General features: G+C 34.2%; 1 protein-coding gene across 2 annotated transcripts in view; it reads left to right on the forward strand.

Annotated features, from left to right (window-relative positions):
- The first annotated feature begins 2,060 nt into the window (after positions 1-2,060).
- The window catches only part of LOC137249249 (uncharacterized), an 87,216-nt gene continuing 65,638 nt past the window's right edge, over positions 2,061-23,638 (forward strand). For both annotated transcript variants that reach the window (XM_067780573.1, XM_067780574.1), the window contains exons 1-5: positions 2,061-2,165; positions 2,225-2,394; positions 11,216-11,295; positions 11,378-11,414; positions 11,483-11,547. In XM_067780573.1, coding sequence (XP_067636674.1) covers positions 11,221-11,295; positions 11,378-11,414; positions 11,483-11,547 — 177 coding nt within the window. In that variant the 5' untranslated portion in view covers positions 2,061-2,165; positions 2,225-2,394; positions 11,216-11,220. The remainder of the gene's footprint in view (positions 2,166-2,224; positions 2,395-11,215; positions 11,296-11,377; positions 11,415-11,482; positions 11,548-23,638) is intronic.

Here is a 23,638-nt window from a genome sequence, read left to right on the forward strand (position 1 = left end):
TTGATCCACGTTGGTAGGAGTGACACTTGACTAACATTTTCATGACAATTTCAAAGTTCATAAAGTTTGTATCAATTAAATGTTTAACCAGAAAAGCACAAAAAAGGCTTTCTTAGTGATACGCGTTTTCCAAAATCTGTTTTTTGCGATCGTAATAGGTTTCGGGAATGGTAAATCTCTCGTTTGCTCTGTTATGGTTGGATAAATGTAAAATTAACAGTATGACATTATCAGGGTCTGCAGTTAGTTGTTATTCTTTGTAATTTAAACCAAAACGGTTATAATGCGCCCGATAGTGACTTTTGGGGTCATGTAGGGACTATTTCCGGGAGTTTCTCGAGATCATTTCTGGACTGTTTGAGGATCATTTTTAGGCTACTGTATCGATTTTTGTAATGTTGGAATCATACCGGGATTATTATGAGATCATTTCGTGATTATCTTGGATTTTTTCAGAATTGCTTTAGGTACTATTTTGGAAATGTGTTGGGAGCATATCGGGACTATTCTCACGACTATTTCGACATTATTTTGAGATCAGTATGGAATCATAATAGCAGCATTTCGGAGCCATTTCGAGATGATTTGTGATCAGAGCTGGGTAAATTCAATTCCATTACATTCCTCAGTAATTGGAAAAAGTAATCAATTCCTTTCCTCCACAGCAAAGGAATTGATTACATTTCAATTCCTCAAAAAAAATACCAAAAGTAATTTTGTTTTTTGAAGCTCGAGGTCAAAAAATTTTTGTTTGTAATTGAAAAAAAAATAAATACTTTGCTCACCGTTCCATAATTGATGTTGTTTTTATTTTTATTTTCGGCTCAAATGTAATTTCTGCCCCAGTACTTTCGAAAGGAATGGAAAATTTTCCAACTACAAGACAAGGAATTGAAAAAATGAATTAATCTAAGCACGGAGGACCTACGAACTCTCTCACTATACGGGACACTGTGGTCTACGATATCACCTAAGTAAGTTAAATCTATCCGATACTGAAATTTGTCCTTTCTGTGTGCTGGAGGATGAAACGCCGGTTGACATTCTCTGCGAATGCGTCACTCTGACAAGACAGAGACTCCCATCGAGGTGGTGTGACCCTTAATCCCTATGTGATATGGAGTTAAAAGCCTGAAGAGCTACTTAGATGGATTAAAAGCCTCCACATACAAAACTAGGCTGAAATGTCATGCACAATAGATCTACACGCAAGGCACAGTGCTTCCAGGCCTAACAATAATAATGTATTGATTTTTGAGAAATTCCGCTTATTTCACACCTTCTACTAACGTTCGAATCACTAAACTGTTGAATAAATAACTCCACTATTCAATAATGCAAAATAGCCTTTATTAAAGTACTTCACAAAACACTGATACTTCACAACCAATAGCTTGCTTAGATCAAACTGATTGCCCACACCTCAGCTGGTGCTGCTTTTATACTCTTCGGTTTCCTCGTCGGCATACTTCTAGGCGTTTCTCCTTCTAGAATTTACTACTTGTTTACCAGCTATAAACTCACCAGCTATAAACTACAGATGCACGTTATAGCTTCTCATGTGCGCATGTATGTGTGAATTATACTTCCACAGATGATTGCCTACTTTTGGGAGTATCTCAGATATATGCATGTGTTTGTGCGTTTCTCCGCTGCTTGTATGGACATATGTATTTGCTGATGTGCATACAAGACACTGCTTAGTATTGGCTTAGAGATGATAGTATCCCTTAGTGTTGCTAATATTCGTCACAATAATAATAATAATATACGATCTCTGCTTACTATTTCTCAATATTCTCAAAATGCAAGTACTAATTGAGTGTTATAGTATAACAACTAATATAAACTATCGTCGCAAATTGCAAGTGCGTTCACAGTTTGTTTTGTGCTGAATAGCGTGGAATGAGCCGTAGGTAAATATGTATGAAAGCAATCTGCAGCCACGCGCCCAAATATAAAAAATCAGCAACAGTTGTCATTTTGCAATAAAATTAGCCCGCAAAACCAATAACAACAAAGCACATGTAATTATGGGGACCGCCACAACTCTCGTTATAAACAACGCCAAAAAAATCACCTTAGCGCACTAGTATTAGCACAATTGTTCCTATTCATCGAAGTGAACACAACAACTCCTCCTTGTTGTACTAATGCAGGCATGTGTGAGTATGCGTGTAACATTGTATTTATGAATGTTGTTTACATGTAATTGTGGTTACAGTTAAGTATACGCTATGTCGTCTCTGCGCCTGAAACTGAGTTTGCGGATAGCCTCAGCGTATTTAGTCGTTTGCAGACAGTTGACTAGTGTAATTGGATATAATTTGTATTGCCAAAGAAATTTAATAACGAAATAATTTCATTTTGCTTAAATCTGTGCTTTAAAAAGAGGTGATTTATATCAAATAAAAAATTTTATTGTAAAAATATTAATTATAAAAATTAAGTGATGTGATGTGAATTCAAATATTTTTCTTTTTGTGCAAGATGGAAACTATGGGAACAACACACATTTGTTGCAATCTTAACTTGTAGTTAGGAGTCACGAATTTCGATACAATACTTTTATCACCCGATACAGAAATACATTTTTTTTTTCGGAATTTCGTGGTTACTTCCTTAAGATTTGTGGGAATTATATTAACTTCGGGGAAGGATTGGGGCTATTTCGATATCGCTTAAGAGTTATTTAAAAAAATGTTTAGGATTATATTAGGGTTAGATAGGAATGGTTATCGGAACTATTTCGAGCTCATTCCGGGATAATTTGGAGGTCCTTTAATGGTCATTCTGAGAAAATTTTTGGTAATATTTTGGGGTCTTTCCGTGGTAATTAATGTAATGTAATGTATAATGTATTTATTTATTACGGCTTTCCTAAGCCTAACTTAAATCTATTTTACATGTTTATAATTGTCTTCTGGACTATGCAATCTAGAATAGTTACATCTATGTCCTACCTTGGAGTACTATGGATGGGAGACTTCCAGATCATGCGAACAAAGCGTTGTGATTATGTAGTATGTAGGCATTTTACGCATGTTAGTAAAGCGCGAAGGCAACATCTGCACGGCGATGCACTGAGTTAATCGAGTGATGCGTTTCAGTATGTGCTTCGGCAACCTTTTTTGTATGCGTACAAGAGCTTGGAAGTCTTGGCGCCACATAGCAGTATAGTTTCGCTGCTATGGAAGTCCGCCTGTCCATGGGGCCATTTCGCATTGATTTTGGGTAATATTTTGGGTCCAATAATAGCGAAATTTCATCGGATTTCGGTTAATTTGAGGTTCAGTTCAGAATCTTTTCGTAGTAGTTTGTGAGAATTTTTGGAATATTTCGGGGTCTTTATGGTGTCTTCCTTAATTATTTCAGGATCACTTCGAGGTTCTTTGGAGGTCATTCCGAAAAGCTCTTTCGGACTATTTGGAGATTTTTCCAGAGGGGTAATTTCGTGATTATTTTGGGCACTATTTCGGGGTACTTACCATTTCTTGATCATTTGAGGATCACTTTCAATCACGGTAAATTCGGTATGATTTTGAAAACTTCCGGGCTAATTACGGTGCAAGTTTGGGGTAATTTCGTTATCATTTTGGGGACTATTTCAAGAATTTCCGTACGATAAGCCACTCCTTAACAAAAGGCCGCTTTCAAATTATGAGTGTAAATTCTTGTGGAAACTCGGTTACGATTTGTGTTTACTGCTCTGTTTGTGTTTTTTGATATGTTAAATATAAACAAAATATTTCCTTGAATTTGTTTCATGTAAAATTTAGAGCATTGTGAATATGACATGTGTGATATCTTCTATATAGGCAAATACTTAGAATGGATCATCTGTTTTTTAAAGTGACTATCGTGATATCATTCTGTTTCTCTTTCTATCACCCGCTGAAGACAGCCGACCGTGAGCATCGCCATGTTGAACATCCTGTCAAAACGCTGCCAAAACGATAAAAGAAGCCATCTTGAACTACCTGTCAGGCAGTTGACAGATAAAATATCACTCTGTTTGATACACAATGATTTAAAGACTGATTGACACTAATTCCTTGCCTTTTAAGTTTTTTACATGTTGTTTCAACAAGAAAATATTTAACAGATTTTTTAAAGTATAACTAGGTTAAGTTGAGTGATAGCTTCCCCGGAAGAAAAAGCTTACTTGAACAGCGTGACGGCCCGTTGTGATACCATATACATTGTTAGGCTGAAGCTACTTTGAAAATAAGACTGATTTTGACCCTGGAAGATCCAAGTGATCCGAGACCGAAATACTGTTACTGTTAAACATGTGCAGTCAAGGTGGAGCAGGATTCTTCATAATCATCCATGCAGATGCAACCTGATAGGACGTACCCTATGGACTTCCATTGACATTGGTCATTCATTAGTTAGGGTTATATTAGAATGGTTATATTCACCAAATAGACTTTGATAACAGTATAACAAAAAGTGTAAGTTTTCGGGTTAGTTACAGTAATTTCAAGATCATTTTGGGATATTTCCAGATTATTTCGAGGCTCTCTGTAGACCCCTTCACGTCTTTCTACGGGATGTTTCGGGTTCGTTTTGGTACTACTTGCGTATCTCTTCTTATCATTATTATGGTCCAATAGGGATAGTTCTCGAATTGTGTTAAGAGCCATATTGGTAAAACTTCGGTATAAATTTGGGACTATTTGGGGCAGACTTGGAACTGTGTTTGGAATCATTTTCAGACTATTCCAGGGTTTTTTCAGCACTAGTTAGGCACCTTTTTGGGGAAAATAAAATAAATGTAAGGCACGATAACCTCCGAAGAGATTTTAGGCCGAGCTTCTCTTCCAATTTGCGTCGTGCTCCTCTTGATTTTCCCTACAAATTGGCCGGACGGGACCTACACGTTTTATGCCGACTCCGAACGGCAACTGCAAAGCAGATGAGTTTTCACTGAGAGCTTTCCATGTCAGAAATACACCCGGAGCGCTTGCCAAACACTGCCGAGGGGCGACCCCGCTTAGAAAAATTTTCTTCTAATTGAAAAACCTTATTTGTAAAATTTTGATGTTGCTTTGCCCGGGGTGTGAACCCAGGGCATACGGTGAGGTAGGCGGAGCACGCTACCATCACACTACGGTGGCCGCCATGGGGATAATACTTGGGACTGTTTCGGTACCGCTGACGCTTCTTCTTGACCATTTCGGAATTGTTGCCGATTATATTTCGGCGACTTGTCGACTGTTTTGAAACCGAAAACTGTTTGAGAATCATAGCGGCATGATTGCTTTGGGATATTTTAGAATTACAACCGGAGAATTTTAAAACTTAACAGACTACCGATGCTTACAAATATTTGTTAGCACGGTCATCTGCTGGCTCAAAAGTAAGTATTTACACTAAATAAATTTGTCTGCAGTGGTTTTTAATGAAAAATTACTAAGCGCGGTTGTATGCAAATACAATAAATAAATACATACTACAAAAAACAGTAGCCTACACCATTAGCAGTCAAAATTCGTATACTACATAAAAAAATTATTGGCGTTCAAATTAATGTGAAATTAAGGTCATGACATCCATAAATGTTTATTGGGCATGTTAATATTTATACATACACTAGCAGAACCGGCAGACGTTGTTCTGCCCTAAATTTGGTATGTCTGCATACATTTTAATAAGCTTTTTCCGTCTAACTCTGCCCTCGCCCCTCTACACTTTTTCCTAATCCTTTTATTCACTCCTTCCTCCGTATTTTACGCTTCATCTATCTCCATCTTTGTCTCATTCTATCTCTTTCTCAGTCTCCTTCTCTCTTTTCTCTTCTCTCAAGTTTTTCTCATTCTTCTTCATATCTTATTGCCAGTCCCAGAGGGTGGTATGTATTTTGTTCCAGTCCCATTCCTAGTTTCAGTCCCAGTCACACTCCGAGTCTCAGTCTCAGTCCCAGTCCTAATCCCAGTCCCAGTCCGTCTCTGGTCTACTTCCTGGAAAAAAGCATGGTAAATACTAATATAGGCAAATTTATATACCAAATTTCAGGCAAATCCAATAGGACGTATGTAAATAGGTATGTGGGTATTATTAATTCATGATTTTATTTCGGCTTCGCATGCATATTTTTTAGTTTTGCCAGGTTGATGCGACTAAATCGAATATCACAATGAAAATTACTTAAAAGCTCTCAGCAACAGCTTTCATTTGATATCCAAAATACAAACACATTCTAGGGGTATCCGGGTCCATGTGTTGGCCTATATCTCGAGACCCTAGTCACCAATAGGTATGAAAACTACCCTGTAGTAAAGCACTCATCAGCAGCTTTCATTTGATACCCATAATGTAAAAACGCATCCTAGTGTTACCCTGATCCACGTTTTGGCCTATATCTCGAGACACTAGTCACCCGGTATCAAAGTACTCATTATACAGAACTTCCCCGTGGAAAAATACATATATATACCAATTTTCATAATAATCGGTCCAGTAGTTTTTGAGTTCATCGATGACATACATACAAACATTCATTTTTATATATGTATATAGATACAGTGTTTATACATATATGTATGTAAATGCTTGCTTACATGAAAGTATATAAATACATGCATGCATAAGTAACAGTTTATATATACATATGTACGTAATTTCATGTTTATTTATCTTTGCTAGATTGCTTATTCTTTGTTTTGAAGATTTCACTGCATAAAAAGTTAGTACCAGTAGAAACGTATCCTATGCTCCATGTTTACGTAAGATCATACGAGTTCATAAAAGTCCAATTGAATCAATCCCATATTTTTAATTTAAATCATGCAATGTATATTTCGCTAGTCAAAGAAATAGAACATATATGTATCTTTGTTAGTTCATGGTATCAGTAAGATCCCCAAACTTCGTATATGGCAGTGCATACTCCTAATTAGAAAAGTTGACCCCCTAGTGAGTTATGGAAATTTCATAAGATAACACAGTAAGTCCCACTTACAGAACGGTTATTTTTTTAGTCCAGAGTTAATTTAAAATAAAAATAAAATAAAAAAATTTTAAGCACTTCCTTTATATAAATGGACAAAAATCAGCGAAAAATAGTTCCTTATATAAAGATAAAGACACATTCTTGCTAAACTTTGATTTTTAAATTTTGATATAGACATTGTAAAAATATTTATGAGAAGTAAAAATATAAAGGTGGAGCGCAATTGATTGACTAACCAACTTTCCAATCCAAGTAATGTACGCTCCACTCTTATATTTTTACTTCTCATAAATATTTTTGCAATTTCTATGTCAAAATTTAAAAATCAAAGTTTAGCAAGAATGTGTCTTTATATAAGGATACATTTTTCGCTGATTTTGTCCATTTATATAAAGGAAGTGCTTAAAATTTTTATACTCAGCGTGCTTTGCACACAGAGTATATTAACTTTGATTGGATAACGGTTGGTTGTACAGGAATAAAGGAATCGAAATATATATAGACTTCTATATATCAAAATCATCAGTATCGAAAAAAAATTTGATTGAGCCATATCCGTCCGTCCGTCCGTCTGTCCGTTAACATGATAACTTGAGTAAATATTGAGATATCTTCACCACGAGCTTATCTGGACCCAGAATAGATTGGTATTGAAAATGAGCGAAATCGGATGATAACCACGCCCACTTTTTATATATATAACATTTTGTAAAACACAGAAAACCCGATTATTTAGTAAATGATACACCTAGAATGCTGAAATTTGACGTGCGGACTGATATTGAGACTCTTGATAAAAATTTGAAAAAAAAAAAAAAATTTAAATGGGCGTGCCACCGCCCATTTGTGATAAAATCAATTTTACAAATATAATTAATCATAAATCAAAAATCGTTAAACCTATCGTTACAAAATTCGGCAGAGAGGTTGCCTTTAACATAAGAAATGCTTTGAAGAAAAACTAACGAAATCGGTTAAGGACCACGCCCTCTTTTATATAAAAGATTTTTAAAAGGGTCGTGGACGAATAAAATAAGCCATATCTTTGCAAAATAGAGCTTTATATCAATGGTATTTTATTTCCCAAGTGGATTTATAACAGTAAATAGGAAAAACTTCAAATTTTAAAAACGGGCGTGGCACCGCCCCTTTTATGACTAAGCAATTTTCTATGCTTCGGGAGCCATAACTCGAAGAATAATTAACGGATCTTAATAAAATTGGGTACACAAATTTTCTTTATAGCAGGAAATATTTCTAGTAAAAATGGACGCGATCGGTTAAAGACCACGGCAACTTAGATATAAAACAAGTTTAAAAGGAGGATCCTTTCTGTCCACGATGTCCCACCAAACTGGAAAACGCAGAACACGTAAGGTTTCACAGAGTTTTCGGAGAGGAGTTTTCCATTAGGAATTTAGTTCCCGTAATGTGCAAAGACATAAAATGTTGAACTGCGGTGAGTAAAGTGGCGTTTCTAGTGATGACGCAATTGACGCATGCTGAAAGGGAGCGCAGTGGAAAGCGCATGAGAAGCAGTGGCGACTAAATCGCCTTTCGCAAACCCCCCTGACGCTATGCCTCACGGCGGTTCCATGAGGTGTGGGTACATGAATAGGAGTAGCTTGGTTTCATTGGGCCACTTGAGGGCAGTACGCTGCCCCTACGTCCAGGAAGAAAAAAGGATAGGGAAAGATGGAGTGGAAAAGAAGTAAGGGCAAGGTCGGAGAGGGGGAAGGAAAAAGTTAAATGAGGAGTGAATAATAGGACAAGGACAAGGGGAGGGAGAGTAAGAGGTAAAAACTTATACAGAAAGACCAAAGTTAGGACGGAAGTACATTTATAAACAAACAATTATTAGGAAATTTTGTTTTGAAAAATAATAGCTAAATAAACTTGCACTAAAAACATTTCGCTAGAATATCAACAATTGTATTGAATTTATTATTTTGGTAAAGTAGAAGCTGTTTGTTCAAGTGGTTTAAAATTCTTATTATTATCTATAAAAAATTAGATAGGTTAATTAAGCTCCTATTATGTGTAAATTTATATGGAAATGTTATTTCACATTGTTGTTCCAATCTAGAATTTTAGCAGGCACTTTTATCCGGAAATTTCCGGAACTTTCCCTCAAGCTATAATGGCGGCCGCCGTGGTGTGGTTTTAGCGTGCTCTGCCTACCACACCAAAGATCCTGGGCTCGCGCCCCGGGCAAAGCAACATCAAAAAATGTAGAAAAAAGGTTTTTGTGTTAAAACTCGGCTGCCTCGCAAATGCCGTTCGGTGTCGGCGTAAAACATGTTCTTTTGTTCCTTTGTCACGGTGTCTTAACCTGTCTCTAAGGTTTCATGTTTGTAGCTCAATGCGAAGTTACTTTAAAATCGATCTCAAAACACCAAGTTTCCAAATTCTAATGTAAATGTTTCGATCCGTGCGCCACCTAACGGAATTTTTTCTCCTTTTTCCTAAATTTTCTCGGTGTCTTATCCTATCTGTGAAGTTTTACATTTGTAGCTCAGTGAGAACTTACATAAATATCAATCCCAAAATTCCCTCCGTTTCGTACGATTTTTCAAAATATCTCATCCCGTGCGCCCCTAGAGAATCTTTTAGTTACGGGTCATCGGCTGTCAGCGACCACTGAATTAAGTTTGAAATTTCAAGTCTCTTGCTCATCGAGAAGTTAATTAAAATCTGGTTTGAAAATTTTGAAATTCGTATCTAATTATTTCGATCCGTGCGCCACATAACGGATTTTTTTCCTTTTGTTGCATTGTCACGGTATTCGAACCTACATATGTGTAAAGTTTCACGTTTGTAGCTCAATGAGAAGTTACTTAAAAATTGATTGCAAAAGATTTGTTTGAAAAGCGGACAAACATTCAACCGACCTAATATAAAGGAAGTAAAATTTGTCAAAAATTTATGAGTATAAAAAAGGTAACTTTCAGTTCAGCAAGTGGGCCTAGGAGAGTCATTATGAGCTTTGAGATCCACACTTGACGAAAAAAAACTTTTTGCGTAAAAAAATTTTCTCGCAATATATATTTTTTATCTGTAACTATTAACGATTTTCCTTTTTCGTCCATAAGATTTCTTTTAAGGAAGTTTTCCTTTTGTTGTTTCTCATTTGTTTTTTGTTGGTCTTATTACGTTATTAATGTTGAATTTTTTTTGAAGTTGATATTCTTGCGAGTAATTTAATAACAAATGTTCTAGACGAATAATAAAACGTTTACCCATCCAAAAATGTAGCAGAGATATGTTGTAGATAATAGTGAAAAAAAATTTTTTTTCCTTATGTTATGGTGAAAATATTGTTCAGGACATTCAAAAAGATAGCCCGTAAATATATCCGTTTTTTTATTTTATTTTTAGAGGTGCCTCATTGCGACTTTTGGTTTTTCCACATGATTCGCATGGGGAATCACATACACCTTTAGGTTGAGCTTTAACCTCGAAAAGCTTCGTTTAGTAGTCAACCTGGCAAAAGAACTTTTGAGACCTTTTTTGTAGACCGTTCATTTTCTTATAAAAGCATGTACAGCTTGGGATTTTGGTACTATGGATGCGAGCTTTGGTACACTTTTTATAAAAACTTGGAAATTCCCAATACGATTTGTATGGAAAAGCTTAAGTCTCAATGACGCACTTCTAAATGTTAAAACAAAAAATTTGAAATTTTACAGGCTACATTTTTCAATGTCCTGAAATATATTATCACTATACCAAAAAAAAATTGCACCACCCTAATATAGATGTATCTTTATTAGCGATACCTCTGATAGTGTTAATTTTTTATGTAACTCTTGGTGGCAACAAATTATGTCGTTGAATGTTTTGTTTGTTGAGTTATTTGATGAAAAAAGTGAAGTGCGATTAAAACCAACATTTCATTGATAAGCTCGTTGAAAAATTGTCATTATGGACATGGACTTTCAAAGTCGATGTGTTTTTATTGCTCGTATGATTGATGCGCAAAAGAGATACACGCTATAAATACATTATTAGAACTAAACTTCAAATTGGTTCATAGGATTATTAGTATGATCGCCCTTATCATGCCCATTTATATTTGTTATGAATATAAGTGACAATGGCGTATCGAAGGGATAAACAAAAAACACACTTGAAAGGGCATCGTGTTAAAGGTTGGGGATTTGACGAGTTTTTTTTTATTTTTTCATTTCACATCTTAACATTTCAACTATATTTTTCCTTGAATTTAATTAGTTTTTGACTTTCTATTTTAGTTAGAAAAAATGTCGTATCGTCCATTGATCAGCAAATTCGTAGAGGCTGGCAAGCTACGCCAGTTGTTATCTAGTGAAAATCTGGTAAGTGGAAGGGATTGCATATCTTAACCAAATATCGGCGTTAAAATTTAAGCATTCCTCTATTTATCTATCAAAATTATAGATGTTAATACGCACTCAGCTGCAGCATAACAGCATAAGTAAGTAGTAAATTTTTCAAAACTCTGTTTTCTAAATCAACTTTAATTAACTTACTTACATGTTTCAGAGATGCGAAGGCCATGGAACAATCCATCGATCCTAAGTCCGCAAATGGTCAAGCGTTATTGGGAGGTATGTTTGTTTTTTCTTTTATATCATTACTTAAAATACATACAAATGCAAAATTAAGCACAATATACACATACGAATGCAAAAAAGTCTTCTTTAAAATTTAGATATATAATTGAGCATTTTAGGTGTGCTCTGTCGGTGTGGAGGAAAACTTACGCGTTACTTCCTGTGAAAAGCTAAATTTTATAATACCTTTTTTTATTTGGCAATAAATACAAGTCACATAAATTAAATTGAAAAGTTTATAGAATACCTAATTGATTTATTTCTCTCCAAAGGTAGATTATTTGTTTAAGGCCCACTTGCGCCCCTCTGCAAGTTATTTTTTCAGCTCAGAGGTTTCGTCAAAAATGTATGAGTTTAACTACTCATGTCAGGTTAACTCTGAGTTAAAAATTTAACCTGCCATTCTGCAAGTGGGCATAATAGTTATAGGAATAAATATGCAATACTCTCGACACTATCAAAATTTTCATTTGGCTGCATTAGAAACGAATACTTTTCTACTTACACATAATTTGTACTCCTAGGCCAAAAACCTTCCAGTAGGTGGTGCAAATACGTTTTGTTCCAAATTTTTTCGACGACTAAGCAAAACTCTTGGACTAATGGTTTCACCAGTTTTTCTGTATACGGCTCCGTTATTGATTGGTTTATTTCCAAGTTCACTTTGACCGTATTGCCAATAAATGTAAAACAAATAGATATAAATATCGATCTTCTCCTTCTTCTTTTAGAAGGTTTTGGGGAGTGTTATCGATAATAATAGTCCTCTGTTGGATATCGATCTGTTGCGTTTCAGTAATAAGCACCATTAAAGTACTAGCCATCAAGGAAACAACTTAATATGAACTTTTTGAACCTTCAAGGTCAATAAAATAAAATTTATTTTGCAAGTCATACAGTCGACCATTAGGGCTGTTTAATCGGGATTTATATTAAAAGCGGCTACAGGCGAAACTTGTAAATATATACCCAAATATACGGTAAAAGAAAACAAAGCAGGAAAACCGTACTTACCTTTTTTGTACTTTTCATTTAAATGAGGAAAATAAAGCGGGGACTCATTGCTTTCTTCTTTTTTTTTTTTTGTTAAGAAGACGGAGGATGCACGTATATCAACAAATCTGGAGCTAAGTGCCATTTTTGGACTACTTTGGGACTGTTTCGTGACGTTTCGAAAATATTTTAAGTATAATTTCGATGCAATTTTATCGCAGTTTCAAAATCACTTCTGGATTATTTTTGGAATAATTTCACGACCAATTTGGAACAATTTAAGGATCACTCCAGGACTCAGAATTATTTTCGTTTTTTGTTGGGTACTTCGGACTGATTTGGGTACTGTTTCGGGACCAATTCGTAACAATTTTAGGATCACCGTTAAAGTACTGCTACAGAATCACTTTGGGAGTGTTTGATTTATCATTTTGGGACTGTTTAGGGAGAATTAATGTTAAAAGAAAGTGATCTTGAAACTATTCCAAATTGGTTAGGAAATAGTCTCAAAATAATTCCGAAAATAAACCTGATATGATAGTTTGGAAATGGCCAGAAGCTATTTAGAAAAGAAACCTTAAATAATCCCCAAGTGATCTTGCAACAGTCTTCAAATGCTTTTGAAATAGTTTCAAAATAATCCCGAAGTGATCCTGATATGATCCTCTAACTGTTCCACAATAATCCAGAAGTTATTCCGAATATATACCTAAAATAACACCGAATGATACTAGAACAATCTTTAAATTCGTAACCATGATTCCTACAATAATCCCGAAATGTTCACGAAACAGTTCCGAAGTAGTCTCAAAATAGGCTAAAAATATACGAAACAATTACATTCCATTCCAATTTTGCAACGCATGGACAATGGTGGCATTAGCTTCATCTTAGTTGATGTCCGAATCCGGCTTCGAGTTTTTGTGTATTAATCGGAATCCGGTTATCCGAAAAAATATATTCGACACAGCCTTAGAAACGAGTAAACACAATTTTGCTATTGGAGTCGAAACCGCTGTAGTAAGTACTTTTTATACCTTTCATGAAAATGAAATGGTATATTAATTTCGTCACGAAACCGAAAATTGTAAGTCCTTAAAGGAAAATAGATAGACCCACCATTAAGTATACCGAAATAATCAGGTTGAAGAGCTGAGTTGTTTTAGCCATGTCCGTCTGTCCGTCTGTCCGTCTGTCCGTCTGTCTGTTTGTATGCAAACTAGTCCCTCAATTTTTGAGATATCTTGATAAAATTTGGTGAGCAGGTGTATTTGGGTGTCCGATTAGACATTTGTCGGAACCGACCGGATCGGACCACTATAGCATATATCCTCCATACAACCGATTTTTCAGAAAAAGAGGATTTTTGTAATATCTTACCCAATTTAACAGATTGAAGCTTCAAACTTCACCATATACTTTCGTATATTGAACATATTGTTGCCTGAAAAAATTTATGAGATCGGTCGTATATATAGTATATATCCCCCACAACCGATTGTTCAGATAAGGAACTTTTCGTAATTACTGCCCTATTTTAAGAGCTAGAGGCTTCAAATTTCAGCGAATGCTTACGTATATAGCATATATTGTTGTCTGAAAAAATCATAAAGATCGGTGGTATATATAGTATATATATGGTGGTATATATAGTATATATATATAGTATATATATATATATTTTCGCAAATTTTAGCCCCATTTTAACAGCTAGAAGCTTCAAATTTCACCGAATATTTACTTATATAGCATATATTGTTGTCTGAAAAAATCATAGAGATCGGTTGTATATATAGTATATATCTCATACAACCGATTGTTCAGATAAGAAACTTTTCGCAATTTCTACCCCATTTTAACAGCTATAAGCTTCAAATTTCACCGATTGCTTACGTATATAGCATATATTGTTGTCTGAAAAAATCATAGAGATCGGTTGTATATATAGTATATATCTCATACAACCGATTGTTCAGATAAGAAACTTTTCGCAATTTCTACCCCATTTTAACAGCTATAAGCTTCAAATTTCACTGATTGCTTACGTATATAGCATATATTGTTGTCTGAAAAAATCATAGAGATCGGTTCTATATATAGTATATATCTCATACAACCGATTGTTCAGATAAGAAACTTTTCGCAATTTCTACCCCATTTCAACAGCTAGAAGCTTCAAATTTCACCAACTGCTTACGTGTATAGCATATATTGATGTCTGAAAAAATCATTGAGATCGGTGATATACATAGTATATATCTCATACAACCGATTGTTCAGATAAGAAACTTTGCGCAATTTCTGCCCCGTTTTAACAGTTAGAAGCTTCAAATTTCACAAAATGCTTTCGTATATAGCATATATTGTTGTCTGAAAAAATCATAGAGATCGGTGGTATATATATTATATACTTCATATAAACTGTCATATTGACCCCTTTTTTACGGCTAGAAGCTTCAAGATTCATCAAATTTCATCAAAAAGTTACGTTTACGTCATATATTTTTGAAATACGTGATTCGTAGCCATAGTTTTTACATGCAGACCACAAAAAACGTGAAGCTTTGCATCCTCACACAGATTACCTACCTATTTTTATACCTTTCATGAAAATGAAATGGTATATTAATTTCGTCACGAAACCGAAAATTGTAAGTCCTTAAAGGAAAATAGATAGACCCACCATTAAGTATACCGAAATAATCAGGTTGAAGAGCTGAGTTGTTTTAGCCATGTCCGTCTGTCCGTCTGTCCGTCTGTCCGTCTGTCCGTCTGTCTGTTTGTATGCAAACTAGTCCCTCAATTTTTGAGATATCTTGATAAAATTTGGTGAGCAGGTGTATTTGGGTGTCCGATTAGACATTTGTCGGAACCGACCGGATCGGACCACTATAGCATATATCCTCCATACAACCGATTTTTCAGAAAAAGAGGATTTTTGTAATATCTTACCCAATTTAACAGATTGAAGCTTCAAACTTCACCATATACTTTCGTATATTGAACATATTGTTGCCTGAAAAAATTTTTGAGATCGGTCGTATATATAGTATATATCCCTCACAACCGATTGTTCAGATAAGGAACTTTTCGTAATTACTGCCCTATTTTAAGAGCTAGAGGCTTCAAATTTCAGCGAATGCTTACGTATATAGCATATATTGTTGTCTGAAAAAATCATAAAGATCGGTGGTATATATAGTATATATATGGTGGTATATATAGTATATATATATAGTATATATATATATATTTTCGCAAATTTTAGCCCCATTTTAACAGCTAGAAGCTTCAAATTTCACCGAATATTTACTTATATAGCATATATTGTTGTCTGAAAAAATCATAGAGATCGGTTGTATATATAGTATATATCTCATACAACCGATTGTTCAGATAAGAAACTTTTCGCAATTTCTACCCCATTTTAACAGCTATAAGCTTCAAATTTCACCGATTGCTTACGTATATAGCATATATTGTTGTCTGAAAAAATCATAGAGATCGGTTGTATATATAGTATATATCTCATACAACCGATTGTTCAGATAAGAAACTTTTCGCAATTTCTACCCCATTTTAACAGCTATAAGCTTCAAATTTCACTGATTGCTTACGTATATAGCATATATTGTTGTCTGAAAAAATCATAGAGATCGGTTCTATATATAGTATATATCTCATACAACCGATTGTTCAGATAAGAAACTTTTCGCAATTTCTACCCCATTTCAACAGCTAGAAGCTTCAAATTTCACCAACTGCTTACGTGTATAGCATATATTGATGTCTGAAAAAATCATTGAGATCGGTGATATACATAGTATATATCTCATACAACCGATTGTTCAGATAAGAAACTTTGCGCAATTTCTGCCCCGTTTTAACAGTTAGAAGCTTCAAATTTCACAAAATGCTTTCGTATATAGCATATATTGTTGTCTGAAAAAATCATAGAGATCGGTGGTATATATATTATATACTTCATATAAACTGTCATATTGACCCCTTTTTTACGGCTAGAAGCTTCAAGATTCATCAAATTTCATCAAAAAGTTACGTTTACGTCATATATTTTTGAAATACGTGATTCGTAGCCATAGTTTTTACATGCAGACCACAAAAAACGTGAAGCTTTGCATCCTCACACAGATTACCTACCTATTTTTATACCTTTCATGAAAATGAAATGGTATATTAATTTCGTCACGAAACCGAAAATTGTAAGTCCTTAAAGGAAAATAGATAGACCCACCATTAAGTATACCGAAATAATCAGGTTGAAGAGCTGAGTTGTTTTAGCCATGTCCGTCTGTCCGTCTGTCCGTCTGTCCGTCTGTCTGTTTGTATGCAAACTAGTCCCTCAATTTTTGAGATATCTTGATAAAATTTGGTGAGCAGGTGTATTTGGGTGTCCGATTAGACATTTGTCGGAACCGACCGGATCGGACCACTATAGCATATATCCTCCATACAACCGATTTTTCAGAAAAAGAGGATTTTTGTAATATCTTACCCAATTTAACAGATTGAAGCTTCAAACTTCACCATATACTTTCGTATATTGAACATATTGTTGCCTGAAAAAATTTATGAGATCGGTCGTATATATAGTATATATCCCCCACAACCGATTGTTCAGATAAGGAACTTTTCGTAATTACTGCCCTATTTTAAGAGCTAGAGGCTTCAACTTTCAGCGAATGCTTACGTATATAGCATATATTGTTGTCTGAAAAAATCATAAAGATCGGTGGTATATATAGTATATATATGGTGGTATATATAGTATATATATATAGTATATATATATATATTTTCGCAAATTTTAGCCCCATTTTAACAGCTAGAAGCTTCAAATTTCACCGAATATTTACTTATATAGCATATATTGTTGTCTGAAAAAATCATAGAGATCGGTTGTATATATAGTATATATCTCATACAACCGATTGTTCAGATAAGAAACTTTTCGCAATTTCTACCCCATTTTAACAGCTATAAGCTTCAAATTTCACCGATTGCTTACGTATATAGCATATATTGTTGTCTGAAAAAATCATAGAGATCGGTTGTATATATAGTATATATCTCATACAACCGATTGTTCAGATAAGAAACTTTTCGCAATTTCTACCCCATTTTAACAGCTATAAGCTTCAAATTTCACTGATTGCTTACGTATATAGCATATATTGTTGTCTGAAAAAATCATAGAGATCGGTTCTATATATAGTATATATCTCATACAACCGATTGTTCAGATAAGAAACTTTTCGCAATTTCTACCCCATTTCAACAGCTAGAAGCTTCAAATTTCACCAACTGCTTACGTGTATAGCATATATTGATGTCTGAAAAAATCATTGAGATCGGTGATATACATAGTATATATCTCATACAACCGATTGTTCAGATAAGAAACTTTGCGCAATTTCTGCCCCGTTTTAACAGTTAGAAGCTTCAAATTTCACAAAATGCTTTCGTATATAGCATATATTGTTGTCTGAAAAAATCATAGAGATCGGTGGTATATATATTATATACTTCATATAAACTGTCATATTGACCCCTTTTTTACGGCTAGAAGCTTCAAGATTCATCAAATTTCATCAAAAAGTTACGTTTACGTCATATATTTTTGAAATACGTGATTCGTAGCCATAGTTTTTACATGCAGACCACAAAAAACGTGAAGCTTTGCATCCTCACACAGATTACCTACCTATTTTTATACCTTTCATGAAAATGAAATGGTATATTAATTTCGTCACGAAACCGAAAATTGTAAGTCCTTAAAGGAAAATAGATAGACCCACCATTAAGTATACCGAAATAATCAGGTTGAAGAGCTGAGTTGTTTTAGCCATGTCCGTCTGTCCGTCTGTCCGTCTGTCCGTCTGTCTGTTTGTATGCAAACTAGTCCCTCAATTTTTGAGATATCTTGATAAAATTTGGTGAGCAGGTGTATTTGGGTGTCCGATTAGACATTTGTCGGAACCGACCGGATCGGACCACTATAGCATATATCCTCCATACAACCGATTTTTCAGAAAAAGAGGATTTTTGTAATATCTTACCCAATTTAACAGATTGAAGCTTCAAACTTCACCATATACTTTCGTATATTGAACATATTGTTGCCTGAAAAAATTTATGAGATCGGTCGTATATATAGTATATATCCCCCACAACCGATTGTTCAGATAAGGAACTTTTCGTAATTACTGCCCTATTTTAAGAGCTAGAGGCTTCAAATTTCAGCGAATGCTTACGTATATAGCATATATTGTTGTCTGAAAAAATCATAAAGATCGGTGGTATATATAGTATATATATGGTGGTATATATAGTATATATATATAGTATATATATATATATTTTCGCAAATTTTAGCCCCATTTTAACAGCTAGAAGCTTCAAATTTCACCGAATATTTACTTATATAGCATATATTGTTGTCTGAAAAAATCATAGAGATCGGTTGTATATATAGTATATATCTCATACAACCGATTGTTCAGATAAGAAACTTTTCGCAATTTCTACCCCATTTTAACAGCTATAAGCTTCAAATTTCACCGATTGCTTACGTATATAGCATATATTGTTGTCTGAAAAAATCATAGAGATCGGTTGTATATATAGTATATATCTCATACAACCGATTGTTCAGATAAGAAACTTTTCGCAATTTCTACCCCATTTTAACAGCTATAAGCTTCAAATTTCACTGATTGCTTACGTATATAGCATATATTGTTGTCTGAAAAAATCATAGAGATCGGTTCTATATATAGTATATATCTCATACAACCGATTGTTCAGATAAGAAACTTTTCGCAATTTCTACCCCATTTCAACAGCTAGAAGCTTCAAATTTCACCAACTGCTTACGTGTATAGCATATATTGATGTCTGAAAAAATCATAGAGATCGGTTCTATATATAGTATATATCTCATACAACCGATTGTTCAGATAAGAAACTTTTCGCAATTTCTACCCCATTTCAACAGCTAGAAGCTTCAAATTTCACCAACTGCTTACGTGTATAGCATATATTGATGTCTGAAAAAATCATTGAGATCGGTGATATACATAGTATATATCTCATACAACCGATTGTTCAGATAAGAAACTTTGCGCAATTTCTGCCCCGTTTTAACAGTTAGAAGCTTCAAATTTCACAAAATGCTTTCGTATATAGCATATATTGTTGTCTGAAAAAATCATAGAGATCGGTGGTATATATATTATATACTTCATATAAACTGTCATATTGACCCCTTTTTTACGGCTAGAAGCTTCAAGATTCATCAAATTTCATCAAAAAGTTACGTTTACGTCATATATTTTTGAAATACGTGATTCGTAGCCATAGTTTTTACATGCAGACCACAAAAAACGTGAAGCTTTGCATCCTCACACAGATTACCTACCTATTTTTATACCTTTCATGAAAATGAAATGGTATATTAATTTCGTCACGAAACCGAAAATTGTAAGTCCTTAAAGGAAAATAGATAGACCCACCATTAAGTATACCGAAATAATCAGGTTGAAGAGCTGAGTTGTTTTAGCCATGTCCGTCTGTCCGTCTGTCCGTCTGTCCGTCTGTCTGTTTGTATGCAAACTAGTCCCTCAATTTTTGAGATATCTTGATAAAATTTGGTGAGCAGGTGTATTTGGGTGTCCGATTAGACATTTGTCGGAACCGACCGGATCGGACCACTATAGCATATATCCTCCATACAACCGATTTTTCAGAAAAAGAGGATTTTTGTAATATCTTACCCAATTTAACAGATTGAAGCTTCAAACTTCACCATATACTTTCGTATATTGAACATATTGTTGCCTGAAAAAATTTATGAGATCGGTCGTATATATAGTATATATCCCCCACAACCGATTGTTCAGATAAGGAACTTTTCGTAATTACTGCCCTATTTTAAGAGCTAGAGGCTTCAAATTTCAGCGAATGCTTACGTATATAGCATATATTGTTGTCTGAAAAAATCATAAAGATCGGTGGTATATATAGTATATATATGGTGGTATATATAGTATATATATATAGTATATATATATATATTTTCGCAAATTTTAGCCCCATTTTAACAGCTAGAAGCTTCAAATTTCACCGAATATTTACTTATATAGCATATATTGTTGTCTGAAAAAATCATAGAGATCGGTTGTATATATAGTATATATCTCATACAACCGATTGTTCAGATAAGAAACTTTTCGCAATTTCTACCCCATTTTAACAGCTATAAGCTTCAAATTTCACCGATTGCTTACGTATATAGCATATATTGTTGTCTGAAAAAATCATAGAGATCGGTTGTATATATAGTATATATCTCATACAACCGATTGTTCAGATAAGAAACTTTTCGCAATTTCTACCCCATTTTAACAGCTATAAGCTTCAAATTTCACTGATTGCTTACGTATATAGCATATATTGTTGTCTGAAAAAATCATAGAGATCGGTTCTATATATAGTATATATCTCATACAACCGATTGTTCAGATAAGAAACTTTTCGCAATTTCTACCCCATTTCAACAGCTAGAAGCTTCAAATTTCACCAACTGCTTACGTGTATAGCATATATTGATGTCTGAAAAAATCATTGAGATCGGTGATATACATAGTATATATCTCATACAACCGATTGTTCAGATAAGAAACTTTGCGCAATTTCTGCCCCGTTTTAACAGTTAGAAGCTTCAAATTTCACAAAATGCTTTCGTATATAGCATATATTGTTGTCTGAAAAAATCATAGAGATCGGTGGTATATATATTATATACTTCATATAAACTGTCATATTGACCCCTTTTTTACGGCTAGAAGCTTCAAGATTCATCAAATTTCATCAAAAAGTTACGTTTACGTCATATATTTTTGAAATACGTGATTCGTAGCCATAGTTTTTACATGCAGACCACAAAAAACGTGAAGCTTTGCATCCTCACACAGATTACCTACCTATTTTTATACCTTTCATGAAAATGAAATGGTATATTAATTTCGTCACGAAACCGAAAATTGTAAGTCCTTAAAGGAAAATAGATAGACCCACCATTAAGTATACCGAAATAATCAGGTTGAAGAGCTGAGTTGTTTTAGCCATGTCCGTCTGTCCGTCTGTCCGTCTGTCCGTCTGTCCGTCTGTCCGTCTGTCTGTTTGTATGCAAACTAGTCCCTCAATTTTTGAGATATCTTGATAAAATTTGGAGAGCAGGTGTATTTAGGTGTCCGATTAGACATTTGTCGGAACCGACCGGATCGGACCACTATGGCATATATCCTCCATACAACCGATTTTTCAGAAAAGGAGGATTTTTGTAATATCTTACCCAATTTAACAGATTGAAGCTTCAAACTTCACAATATACTTTCGTATATTGAACATATTGTTGCCTGAAAAAATTTATGAGATCGGTCGTATATATAGTATATATCCCCCACAACCGATTGTTCAGATAAGGAACTTTTCGTAATTACTGCCCTATTTTAAGAGCTAGAGGCTTCAAATTTCAGCGAATGCTTACGTATATAGCATATATTGTTGTCTGAAAAAATCATAAAGATCGGTGGTATATATAGTATATATATGGTGGTATATATAATATATATATATAGTATATATATATATATTTTCGCAAATTTTAGCCCCATTTTAACAGCTAGAAGCTTCAAATTTCACCGAATATTTACTTATATAGCATATATTGTTGTCTGAAAAAATCATAGAGATCGGTTGTATATATAGTATATATCTCATACAACCGATTGTTCAGATAAGAAACTTTTCGCAATTTCTACCCCATTTTAACAGCTATAAGCTTCAAATTTCACCGATTGCTTACGTATATAGCATATATTGTTGTCTGAAAAAATCATAGAGATCGGTTGTATATATAGTATATATCTCATACAACCGATTGTTCAGATAAGAATCTTTTCGCAATTTCTACCCCATTTTAACAGTTATAAGCTTCAAATTTCACTGATTGCTTACGTATATAGCATATATTGTTGTCTGAAAAAATCATAGAGATCGGTTCTATATATAGTATATATCTCATACAACCGATTGTTCAGATAAGAAACTTTTCGCAATTTCTACCCCATTTTAACAGCTAGAAGCTTCAAATTTCGCCAACTGCTTACGTGTATAGCATATATTGATGTCTGAAAAAAACATTGAGATCGGTGATATACATAGTATATATCTCATACAACCGATTGTTCAGATAAGAAACTTTGCGCAATTTCTGCCCCGTTTTAACAGTTAGAAGCTTCAAATTTCACAAAATGCTTTCGTATATAGCATATATTGTTGTCTGAAAAAATCATAGAGATCGGTGGTATATATATTATATACTTCATATAAACTGTCATATTGACCCCTTTTTTACGGCTAGAAGCTTCAAGATTCATCAAATTTCATCAAATAGTAACGTTTACGTCATATATTTTTGAAATACGTGATTCGTAGCCATAGTTTTTACATGCAGACCACAAAAAACGTGAAGCTTTGCATCCTCACACAAAGTACCTACCTGTTTTTTATTTTATATTTATCTTAAAAATCGTTAAGGTATGTGTAGATCTGTTTACTATATATTTCTTATCTTATACATCCGATTATTCGGAGATTACGAACGGGATAAGATTATTGTTCAGCCCCATTCATGAAAGGTATGAAGTCTTCGGCACAGCCGAAGACAGTCCCGTTCTTACTTGTTTAGTTTCAATTTAAGAGAAAATATGTTTATAAGTTTTCTTTAGTTGTTTTGGCGCCTACTGATGAGAAAATAACTAAAAAACCGACACATTTAGTTTTAGACAATCAACTGCTAATAAGCAAATATTCAATAACAATTAAAAAATCATAAACTACACTACTGCTACTAAACTTATTGCAAATTATCTATAGTCAGACCGTTGTCATACTATATGTGAATATATTCGGCATTTAAGGCTTACGCTAAAAGCACACGCAATTAACTTTTAGTTAGTAAAAAAGCTAATTGCGCTAAGCGCTACAAAAATAAATTAATTTAGAT

The sequence above is a fragment of the Eurosta solidaginis genome, chromosome 1 (assembly GCF_040869045.1).
Source record: "Eurosta solidaginis isolate ZX-2024a chromosome 1, ASM4086904v1, whole genome shotgun sequence".
Lineage (NCBI taxonomy): Eukaryota > Metazoa > Arthropoda > Insecta > Diptera > Tephritidae > Eurosta > Eurosta solidaginis.